Source organism: Pelophylax lessonae (genome assembly GCF_965119305.1).
Source record: "Pelophylax lessonae genome assembly, chromosome: 5".
In the NCBI taxonomy this organism is placed as follows: domain Eukaryota; kingdom Metazoa; phylum Chordata; class Amphibia; order Anura; family Ranidae; genus Pelophylax; species Pelophylax lessonae.
Window position 1 is genome coordinate 313,407,562 of NC_138772.1, and position 12,800 is coordinate 313,420,361.

Below are 12,800 nucleotides of genomic sequence, written 5' to 3' on the forward strand. Positions count from 1 at the left end.
CTGACAGAAAATAAGAACTTTTTTTTTCAAAATGTTTTCCTTTTTTTTTTTTTTGTTGTTGTAAGAAATAAAAAACCCAGCGGTGATTAAATACCACCAAAAGAAAGCTCTATTTGTGTGAAAAAAAATGATAAAAAATTCATATGGGTACAGTGCAGCATGACCGCGCAATAGTCATGCGATGATCTCCCTGCAAGTGAAAGAGGCAAAGCCATCTACAGTGTGAGGGGAGATACTAGAGAAGAAGCGGGGTAAAAGTGAGATGTGGATGGGGGGTGCAGAGCTAAGCAGCTGTGGAAGAAGGCTGAACTCTGCACTTTGTGTGTAGCGCACCCCTGAACTCTGCACTGTATACCTTGCACAATCCCGAACTCTGAACGTAGCACACCCCTGAACTCTGAACTCTGTACATAATGCACCCCTGGTATTTGATGCCCCTTTAAGAGCCTCCCACTGTTAGTGAAATTTTGACCAGTTTGGGGAGGGAGATTTTGGGGGTTCATATTTGAGTTCCTGTACCTTTTTCTGAGAAAAAAAGCCCTGACTTTGAATATACCGCCTAAAAAAAAACAATAAAAATGACTGAAAGAGAAAAAAGCAGGCCAAATGGAGTAAAATTCTTTAGAAAAGGCTACAATCTAATAAGGTGAACAAACTATTCTAAAGAAAATATATCTTATTTTTATACTCTTGGACAGCTTTGCTTCGTTAAAACTAAAGCTAAAAATTGATATGACAATGGTAACAAATAAAGTGGGTGAATCTACACAGCAGAGACACGGACAGCAATAACATTTTCACAGGGTTGATAACCTTTCCCCACTCTATCCAAAGCTAGAAAAAAGTTTTGGCTTTAGATACATTTAATTTACAGTACAATAAGGCCCCTTTCACACATGGGAGTCCGTCGGCGGACTCCGTTTTTCTCAGCGGGGGATCGATCCGCCGATCCCGTTGAGCAGACGGATGGCAGCTCTTTCTCCGCCCTGTGTGCGGAGACAAAGCTGTCAGGTCCCCGCTGTTCTCTATGGGGGAATCAGATGAGAACGGACCGCCTGTCCGTTCTCATCCGATCCGATCCACTGGACGGATGGAAAATAGGGTTTCCATCCGTCCAGATTTGACGGACCGGATCGGATGTCAGCGGGCATCTGCTCAGATCCGCCTGAAAAACTGACAGGTGGATCTGAATGGTCTGCTAATGTGAAAGGGGCCTAATGTGTTCATTTACAACATTTAGCATTTTTCCCTGGCCAGACCCTGAAAGAATTTATTTTCCAATTCAGGTAAAATCTAGATAAAACTTTAGAATTTAAAATTTTTGTGTAGTTTCTGCATTTGCTTTACTTCTAGAATGACACTACAGTTTTTTTTTTTAAATATCTGAATTATTGGAATGCAGCAGCTTTGTATGAGAAAGAAGCATCAAGGGATATGGAAGATGTTTTTACTTAGTCAGCATAAAGCATCCCTTGATAACATGGCAAATCAGGATCAAATAGTTAATGAAGAAAAGAAGAAAAATCACATGCCACTTTCCCCATGTGATACAAATTGCTACGTCTAGCTCTGAATGCTCTGGTAATTTGGTGCTAAAGAGATTTGCGCTAGGAGTTTTCCTATGATTGAAATGCCAATCTTTACAACAAAGGAAACACAAGGACACATAAAAGACATTACTCAAATAAGAAACAGTCACTGCTTTGTGATTATAAACTTACCGCTTCTTTGTAATTTCCTCCCTGAATGTAAGATCTTGTTTTTCTCAAAATGTCAAGCTGCTTAGACTCTGAAAGCAAACTGTAAATACAAACATATGTGAAAGGTGCTCACATTGATATAGTGTGGTTAAACAGCTTATATATATTCCACCAATGTATGTGAAATCATTTCAAAGCACGCAACAAAGAGCAATCACAGTGATAAATGGCTTATCCTGTAACATGTCTTTACAAAGATCAAATAGTGGTAGGAAAAGGGTTTTTTTTTTTGTTCAAACTATACTTTTCCCATTTAACCTGCTGCCTAAATAACAGAAAATAGACTCCTTCATAGCATTTTGGGTAGGAGAAGTTAAATGACTAGCACGTGTACATGTCACTTACAGTTCCCCTATTTCCAAGGTCTTCATTTTCTTAAAGTGAACCACTTTCTTTCCAGACTGCTCTACCTTTGCTGAATGCGCCAAGAGTACTACATTCAACTTTATGTGGGCAACACATTCAGTACATAGTTACATAGTTACATAGTTACATAGTAGGTGAGGTTGAATAAAGACAATAGTCCATCCAGTTCAACCTGTGTAGGCATGTGTGGCTGTAATCATCTCCCATACCCCTGAATGTTCTGATCCTTGAGATGTAAGTCTAAGAGTCTTTTGAAAGCCACCATACTACCCGCAGAAACCACCTCTTGTGGTAGAGAATTCCACAATCTTGTTGCCCTAACAGTAAAGAACCCCCCGCGTTGCCTGAGGTTAAAACGCTTCTCCTCTAATCGCATTGTATGCCCTCGAGTCCTCATGCAATCCCTTCGAATGAACAGCTTTTTTTCTAAGCTGGGATCCCCATTAAGATATTTATAAATTGCTATCATGTCCCCCCTCAGACGTCTCTTCTCCAGGGAGAATAAATCGAGCGATTGTAGACGCTCTTCATAGTCAAGGTCCTCCAATCCCCTAATTAGTTTAGTTGCCCTTCTCTGGACTCTCTCCAGCTCCAACACATCCCTCCTGAGGACTGGCGACCAGAACTGGACGGAATACTCCAGATGCGGTCGGACCAGAGTTTTATAAAGTGGAAGGATTATAGTCTTATCTCTGGAATGCATCCCTTTCTTTATGCATGCTAATATTCTGTTGGCTTTGGAAGCTGCCGCTTGACATTGCATGCTGTTTCCTAATCTATCATCAACCAATACTCCCAGATCCTTCTCCATTTTTGATTCCCCCAAGGGCTCCCCTCCTAACGTGTATTGTGATTTTATGTTTTTAGTCCCCAAGTGCAAAACCTTACACTTCTCCACATTAAACCTCATTTGCCATGTCGTTGCCCACTCTGTTATTTTGTCCAGGTCATTCTGCAGGATATCTGCTTCATGTTGTGAAGTTATTGCCCTGCCCAATTTTGTGTCATCTGCAAAAACTGATATCGAACTACTGATCCCGACCTCAATGTTGTTTATGAATAAATTGAACAAGGTTGGTCCCAGGACTGAGCCTTGGGGGACCCCGCTTACCACCTCAGACCAGTCTGAGTATGCGCTGTTTATTACTACCCTTTGGACCCGCCTTTTTAGCCAGTTCCGTATCCAAGAGCAAACCCTGCTATCGATACCTGCAGACCTTATTTTATAAATTAAGCGCTTGTGGGGAACTGTATCAAACGCCTTAGCGAAATCCAAGTACACCACATCCACTGGTCTCCCCCTATCTAGCTCACAGCTCACCTCCTCGTAGAATGTAAGGAGATTGGTTTGACAAGAACGCCCATTTGTAAACCCGTGCTGATTACTGCTGATGATGTTGTTGTCCTTAGCAAACTCTACAATATAGTCCCTTATCATCCCCTCCAGAAGTTTACATACTACTGATGTCAAACTGACAGGCCTATAATTTCCCGGGATATGCCTCTGGCCCTTTTTGAATATTGGAATCACGTTAGCTGATATGAAGAATAATCTAGGAATGGAGCTACCTAGTGTTGGACATTGAGCTTTGCACATTACAGCAGCATGGATATTGGGATCAACTATATTCAAGTTTGTTGTTCACCTAACTTAACTCAAAGTTAGCCCACATTCACATTGGTCTCATTTAAGAGGGTGGCAATTTCAATAAACATCTGTGCAGAAACCCGCACAGATGTCTGGACTGAAATGCCGGCTTGAAATTGCGGCAGTTCAGCTGAACTTGCACGATTTTAAACCCCCTCAGTGTGAACCTACACTAAGATGGTACCTATTAACCACTTGCGGACCACCTACAGTATATATATCCCGTTATTTTGCCATTTAATACTGTTTTACTGTGGGCGCTTTGGCATCTGCTATAAGTAATTTAGGTAGCGGATTCATCACTTGATCACTTTTAGCGGCGGCGGGAGAGGTGCCCCCCCCCCTCCCGCCACTTTCCAGGTTTACCGGAGCCGTCTGTAAACCTGGAAGTGATCCGATCTCTAGGATGGATAGGCAGGAAGTCGAGTTAAAACAAGATGGCCCCCACTCAGCTCTATGCCCTTGGAGGACTGAAGTGAACTCCAACCTCACTTCCGGTTCTCAGGCTAAAAGAGCTTTTTTTTTTTTTTTTTTAAGTCAAAGAGTCAATTTTTTTTTCTTTTGCGTTTAAAGGTAAATAAGAGATCTGGGGTCTTTTTTACCCATGGTCTCTCAATAAAGAGGAGCTGTCATGCTTATTTCTATTACAAGGGTTGTGCACATTTCTTGTAATAGGGAGAAAAGTGATAAAAAAGGGACAGTTAAAAAAAAAAAAATGAAAGTGCCCCATCCCTCGCATATATAAGTCGTGCCTGCATGTGTAAACGGTGTTCATACTACTCACGTGAGATATCGCTGCAATCGTTAGAGCGAGAGCAATAATACTAGCACTAGACCTAGTATGTAACTCTAAAGACGTGCCACCTATGGAGATTATTAAGCACCGTAGTATGTCACCATTCCATGAGCGTGCGCAATGTTAAAGCACGACATGTTAGGTATCTATTAACTCAGCGTAACATCATCTTTCACATTTTTTTTTCTTTTAAATTCATTAAAGTATATTTTTCTCTAAAAATTTGTGTTTGAAAGACGGCTGCGCAAATACAACAGTGCGACATAAAATATTATAACGATCACCATTTTATTCCCTAGGCTCTCTGCGAACAAAAAATATATACTCTTTGAGGGTTCCATGTAAATTTCTAGCAAACAATACTAATTTAAACTTGTAAACAAAAAGTTACATTAAAGACCTGGTCAGCAAGTGGTTAACCAGTGCTTTGTCAATGCAACAGGTTTTGCTTGAAAAAAGTACACCGAGCTCATGGCTGAAGCTGCAGCCATGAGCTTGTTTTAACCATTAGAAGTTCAGGATATATTAAAACAGTCTAAGGATGTGAAGTGTTTGAGTAAAAATATATATATTTTTAAGTTTAATGGCTGGCTGCATTTTAAACTAGAATTGCCATTTATATATTTATTTTAACAAATGTGAAGCAGGATGTCTTAAGCAAGAAGAAGGCATTGCAACAATGTGCTCTCTGTAAGCCATGTTGCCACACAGATGTAAAGAAAGTAATGGGCACAGAAAAAAAAAAATGTTTTATACTTTTGGATAAAGAAAACCAGAAGTAATGGGAAATCTTTCCAATGGCCAGAAAAAAGCAACAAGTTCTTCTTAGTACATAATGGAAAAGTTCATCGTTAATCTCTTCCCCCCTCATTTCTTGTCCTAGTGTCATTGCATGTGACTGAGACACACTGTAAGGGGAAATCTGGCCACTGGAGTCACAGAAAAAGGTAAAGACATGGGTATGCTAATGAAAAATAAAGACATAATAGGGGTTCTTATCCTTGTACTTTTTAGCCCTGTTTAGAAAGACATTTAAAAATGAGGTGCTTTTTTGCTGGACATACAGAAATATACAGAAATGTAGGATCTGAGCATATCAATCTGTTTAAAAACAAAAAACAAGAAATGTATTTCAGATAATGCTTGTAATCTAAAATAATTATACAAAACATATATTTATATAATACATCAGCCGCTTAAATGATACATTTAAATTGAATCATTCAGAAGCAAACACTTAAATTACAACATTTTAGTTATAATTTTAGTGAAAGCCTTGTTTTATATCAATTTCTGGTGTCCTAAATACGCTGTCATAAAACTCATTTTCTCCCCCTCCTCTGTCGTTCTGTTCCAAATCAGGGAGTCAATCAAAAAACCATTTGAACGCTAATGATTTTTTTATGCTGTAGTAACACTTTCACGCTTAGAAGCTTCTATTAAGTTTTTGCCAGCATGTATATTTTAAATAATTACACAAGCTGTAACTTTGCATTTAAACAGGGCAAAAACCACCAAACCTAAAAATAAGCAATGCTCATCTAGAATGACACCCCATAAATTATAGTGAAGAACTGCACCGTGGAGCACAAGATCTCATTGTAACATCCTGCGATTATTTAACATCTCTAGAGCCTTCTATTAAAGGATGCATCGCTAGGATCTGTCCATTCATTTGATGTTTGAAGAATTTAATGGACCAGAACCATATAATGAATTGCAATGTAAAACAGTTACATGTCATACTTGTATACATGAGGATTAACAAATCCAAAGATCATCTGTTTGCTTGACAGTAGTTTAATACTGACTACCCTAAAGTCTGTTCACTTAGATAAATTATTGCTGATGGCATTACAAGCATTTCATAGGATTGTCAGCCTTAATTAATAAAACTACCCTGGATGAAGTGAGGAAAGCAAATAGTAAAAACATGACTGCTGTAATGGAACAGAAAATCTTGTGTTCTCCATCTGTCATAGATTTAATAATCTACACATAGTGGGGAAATTTCAAATCAAGGTTGCCATAAAGTAAGTTCTCCCTATGCCTGTGTGGGTTTCATCCGGGTAATCTGGTTTCCTCCCACACTCCAAAGACATAGTGGAAGGTTCATTGGCTCCTGTCTAAATTGGCCCTAGTGTTTGTATGAATGCGAGGGACCTTAGATTGTAAGCTCCTTGAGGGACAGATGTAAATGTGTAACACATATGTAAAGCGCTGCCTAAATTGACGGCGCTATATAAGTACCTAAAATAAATAAGTATGCTTTTAGAGGTGAGAATTCTGGGAAATGCCATCTAAAATGTAGTGCAGTAGCAATGGTTGCAATGAACAAACAATTAAAATTTGTTAACAATTCTAGGAAAGCATGGTCGTTTATTAAAGGAAACATGTAACAAGATAACACGGTGGCTGGTGGTAGGAAATTTCCCCTCTGAAAATGCTATTTGCCAGCCTTTCAAGATGATCCAAATGCTACAGCCATTTAAGTAACCAAGAACAAATTTACAGATCAATGAAAAATCCCCCTGACTTGCTAATCCACATTCTTGTTCTTTCTGCTTTAGTGACTTAGAAGGTTTAAAAAAAAAAAGAGTCAACTAGTCTTTAGGGCTCGTTCCCACTGTCTATGGTGACCTGCATTTTTCAACACTGGATAAATGCAGGTCCTTGCTAGGGCACCAAGAAAACAACTACTATTCTTGTCACACAGTGTTGTTTCTGAATCATTGAATACATGTAATGAGCGGGAAAAATAAAGACATACATGACACAATGGTTAATTATGAATTCATAAAGTACAGGGGCTAATCTAAATATATTCATTAACCTACTACTATTTAATTGAAAAAATAAGCATGTCCTAGCAGCTACACAAAATGTTGCCTGGAAGCTTTTCAAACTGCAAAATAAACTTTTTTTTTTATTATTATTATTAATGCTGTTTTGATTAGTTTTTAGATGCCTTTTATTCACAAACAATATGCTATTCAATCCTGATTCTTGTAAATAATGAAACTAATTTAAGCTGATTCATTTAAAACGTTTTCCTATGAAAAACACAGCAGTTTGATACCACCTTTTTGTGTACAAATAGTAAAATTTAATCAAGCAGCATGTTTCAGCCAAGCCATTATTACAGAATTACTCCTTGCAACTAAACATTGCATTCAAATTTTATTTTCCTGCATCCTCAATTTAAATTTTTGTGCAGCTCAGGATATGAGATTATGATAAATGCCTTTGCTTTCAATTAAGCCAATTACAACCAATAAGATCTGCAGGCAATTATTATATGTAGAGAAGAAGCACACTAAATAAGTGGAAGAAAATGCATAACTCATATTTACATTATTTGTTAACATTCTTCTTAAACATTAACTTGGTTTAACAAGTTAAGTTAAACATAACCAATATGTATTTTAGGATTGTTAAAAAAAATATTCCTATTATTTTAAACTATTTTAAATAGACTTTCTTTTCTTGCCTTTGTAATCCAAAATTTAGAGAATGTAATTTGTAATCCAATTTAACTGGATGCATTAAAACATGACCAAATAGAAACATAGTTTCTAGTATGAAATAAAAAAACTGACAATCCCTTACACCAGGAGTTCCCAAACTGTGGGTCGGGACCCACTGGTGGGTCGCGAACTGCATTTGAGTGGGTCACGCTGAGCTGGAAATCACTCAGAGCTGGCCCACTTAAATTGTGCTGTGCGAGCCCGCACAAATCACAGAGAGCCAGAGCAAGTCAAATCGCAATGGATTCAGGGCCCCGCCCACGCAGTTTATGGAGGCTGGTCTGCATTTCCCACGAGGAGGATACTTGCATCAGTGAGTACGTATGTGGACTGTTATGTAGGATATGTTCATGGAGTGCAGAGCCAGCTCCTCTGTCCTGTTGGCGGCAGCGGTATTGGCTAGATTGTGCATTGGGTTTCTCTCAGCTATAGCAGACAGAGATGGACTGGCTCTGTGGACCGCTGGAAGAGGAAGGAGGGCGAGTGCCATATAGCCTGCTGATCACTGTCCTGGTGTGGTTTATTTCTGTCCTCTGCCTGCCTTATACTGTCTATGATGGTGCGGATTACTTACAACTCCGCTTAAATGCCACAGGTTTCTGACCCCTCACTTAGAACATCTGGTAAGTGTATTCAACAATAAATTGAAAAGTAGTAAATTGATATTTTTAATTTAACATCCCCCTCCCTTTAAAATATGCATTATTATTATTTGTATTTATATAGCGCCAACAAATTCTGTAGCGCTTTACAATATTCAATTACAAGTGGGTCCCGAAAAATAAGTGTATTCAGAAGTGGGTCTCGGCCCAAAAATGTTTGGGAAGCCCTGCCTTACACTAACTAGAATAGCTCAAAAAAGGTAAGTATCATGGCAATAAAGCATTTTAAAAAATTTAATAAAACATAATAATACATAACAATACACAATGCATGCAGATTTAAAAAAAAAAATGAAAGATAAAAATTCTTACCATTATAACTTTTTATAACAAAAAAAAAAAAAAAAAATTGTAGAACTGCTTTTGGTTTAAGTGAACGAGATTTACTGACATTAATCTAAAACAGTTTTGCATTATTCTATCCACAAAGATAATTTACCAGATTTTTAGGTAGTGTAATTTTCCAAGACAATACTGGGCTGCATTTTATCTCTAAAAGGCATCCTTCACAACTGTCACCTTGTGTTTCCCATCACTCCACTGACAAAGTGGCTTGCTCTTCCAGCCCTTCTCAGTGCAGCAGCTGGTCTTTCAACTGTGACGCATCACTAGAGAAATTCCTAGAGCCTCAAGCGGGTGTAAAGTATCGGGAAGAAAATACAACAAATCTCTGCAAACCCCAGTTAAGAAAGTGTAACAGTCTCAGCCCGGGCTCCAACCAGGCCACACCCCCAACGTGTTACACTCCACCCCTAGAGCCTAATTATGAGGATCCATAATGTTAAATATAGGGCATGGACAGAGGCAGTGGCAGACCGGATTTGACATATGAGGGCATGAATCCAGGTATCGATTCATTTTTATTGTGGCGTTTTAAAAGAGTTTAACATTGTAAATGAATATTCAATATATTAGCCCATTTTAAATACTGCACTATGGGAGACTTCTTATATGTTCTTTTCTAACATGAACACTACGGCATGAGTGACCCAGAATTATAAAGGGGTTATACCTCAGCTATATTGGTCGTATCATCCCTAGTGGACATTAGGCTTGGGATCACCTATAAATCTACATTGTATCATGATGGTTACAACTAGGTGCATTTTCTGTTGAACGAAAATTAGAGTTTGGAAAGCACAGAAATGGCATGTGTCTTAATTTTAGGAGCACCTATATATATATATCAAGTGGTTTGGGACTTTATGAGCACTGAAGAAACAACGTATTTAAGTGTTGATGAAGAATGGTTTTACTTTCATACTACAAAAAAAAATGTACGCTTGTGTATTGCATGAAACTAATTTACTAATATTATGTTTACATACTACATATGATAGAGTAAGCACTATGTGGTTAATGTACTAGAAGACTGTCAAATGTTGTAAGACTGCACAGTAGCATAAGGAATAACGTTGTTTGATTTGTACGTTTACTTTCACATAGTTTTTTATTGGTTAGCAGCCCAGCACATTTTGCTATATTATTCATCTTTCCCTAAATGCAACCTGTTGAGGACAGTTTTGGTAAACACTAGGATTCAATGAGACAGACCTCTAAAAATAAGGCATTTGGTGAAAAAAATAACATTGAAAGCAACAGAAAATTTCAATAAAAATTGAAAATTAATGGTTAAAAAAAAAGAACATTAAAACCTAATAGCTGAAGAGAAGAAGAGGAAGGAGATAATTGGGGCTGATTGGGATTAACTAAAGATTATTTAGGAAATAAAGTGGTTCTAAAGCATGAGTGTCCAACCTTTTGGCTTCTTTGGGCCACATTGAGTGTAGAGAAATTTTCTCGGGCTGCATATAAAATATATACTACAGTTAAGGTATATAAGTAATAAAACGCCGCCGCGCCCTTCCCGCACTGCCCCCCCCCCCCCCACTAATTTAACACAATTAGAGAATGATCAAATGAAATGGAATCAGAATACAGAGGTTTACTTCTTAGAGATATTAAAGGAACACTCTAACCACCATGACCACTTCAGTGATTTGAAGTGGTCATGGTGGTAGGAGTCAGAAACACTGCACATGCTGGGATATTTACAATTATGTGCTGGGGAATAGTTGCACCCCTAGCACATATGACTTAGGCAGCCAGAAAATGTCATGTCCTTCATACATATATGAACAAGGACATGACATATTATGACAAAACACAACTAGTTATTAAAAAACATATTGCAACAATTTACACACGCTAATGCACATACCTTTTCTACTTATTTTGCAGACTGCTGGCGGTTACTGCTGGTCGTGCAGTTACTGCTGGTCATGACATTGAGTACTGATGGAGAAAGCAGCGGCTGCAGTAGAGAGCAGAGCCGCTGCTTCCTGTATGGCTCCTGTCACAGGCGGACTGCATTTCATATCACTCCGCCTGTGACAGAGCTGGAACTATACAGGAAGCAGCGACTCTGTCACTGACTGTAGACATTCTAAGTCTCCCGCGGCAGACGGGAGATCGCACAGCACTTGCAGCCTAGTGCGTGCCTATCCAATGCAGCCGCTAGCAATAATCACTGTCTTCTCCTGACTGGGACAGGTTCCCCCGCTAGTAGAAGACAATGTCTTCACAGGAAGGATTTCCCTGTCAGCACTGTCTGTGTTGATGGGGGAATCATGTAAAATTCTTTCCTGCTACCACAGGTTACAGGAAAGAAATCTACACTGTCTGTGACCTGCCTTAGTACTTCTCAATAACACTTGCAGACACTATCCGCAGCTCTCATTTTTGTACAGGAGCGGCTGAAGCTGCTTCTGTCATACATTTTTAAGATTGGGATTTGCTGGAAATAAAAATCAAGGAGAATGGACTGCGGCGATGGACAATGAGTGAGGCATGGAGTTTTGTCTAACAACTTTGTTGAAATTTTTAAGGAATATCCCCTATGCCCAAAGTCCAGAAGTGGTAAAAGCTCTAACATTTTAGGCAAAGACTGATTATCACCTTAGTAACTGTGATAATTTGGTCCAATCATTTGTCCAGGCTAGGATAGTTTTGATCTGTTGCTACTTAGGTGGTTCTGTAAGCAGTATGCTTCAAAGGCTACACTTTTATTCCAATGTTGGTTTCTGAGGGTTATATGATAAGATTATGGAAATCTGTATTTTGTTATCTTTATAAGCAATGTATTGTAGGACCTGGACTTTAAATTACAGAGCTCCACACACAACACACATACTGCCAAACGCTTGTTGTACTACTATATGATAGTTGGAAAATAATTTAACACGTGATGATTAAGGGTAACTTACAGAGATAATAGATTTCATAAAAATGTTCTAAATTATTTGAATGTATGGCAAAATCTACAGTATTTCTCTATAATAATGTCATAAACATCTAGATTACATCAACAAGACCGGCATAGTGTTTGAAAAGCATCTCGATGCGCTGCTGATGAACTGAAGATAGCATAGCCATCTAAAGAAGCAGGCCCGCCAAAACGGCTTGTGATTCCTATCTGTCACTGGTAAAGAGAATAGGCAATCAGTGCCTTGGCAGTTCTGTTTATGCAGCACTTTCCAAACCCAGAGACCGAAAACAGCTAAAAGCTGGAAACAAAATAAATGTCTCAATGTTCTATACAGCTCTTATGTTACAGATATGTCCCTGGATGTTCTGTTTAGACTAATGACAAAAAAGGGTAATGATGCTAAGCAATCAAAAGGCAGCTGGCTACTGTAGCAGAGAGAATGGAATGAGCCAGGAATTATTCTGCAATAACACAAACACTGCTAGACACGGAAGAGAGACAGCTGTGTACAGAATGTAATATTTGCGGCATAGTGTCCTTTAAAAAATTGATTAGCACCATTGTGGTCAAGGTTGAAATTTTAATTTGTCCACAGTTGTATTCCCTGTGAATAAATCAAATGTGATGTATTCTCATGACATCATGGACGACCCCATAATCCAACTTATTTTGAGCATTTCTGTTATTTTTTTTTTAGTCCCTATTGCCCTTTGATGCATTACCATACTGTGTTTTGCATTTCTGTGATTTTGTCTAAACATATCAAGATTCAG

At 38.5% G+C, this 12,800-nt stretch overlaps 1 protein-coding gene across 1 annotated transcript in view; it reads right to left on the minus strand.

Moving 5' to 3' along the window:
- The window catches only part of PIGN (phosphatidylinositol glycan anchor biosynthesis class N), a 710,925-nt gene that overhangs the window by 386,941 nt on the left and 311,184 nt on the right, over positions 1-12,800 (minus strand). Inside the window, exon 13 of the mRNA XM_082259251.1 lies at positions 1,722-1,800. Coding sequence (XP_082115377.1) covers positions 1,722-1,800 — 79 coding nt within the window. The remainder of the gene's footprint in view (positions 1-1,721; positions 1,801-12,800) is intronic.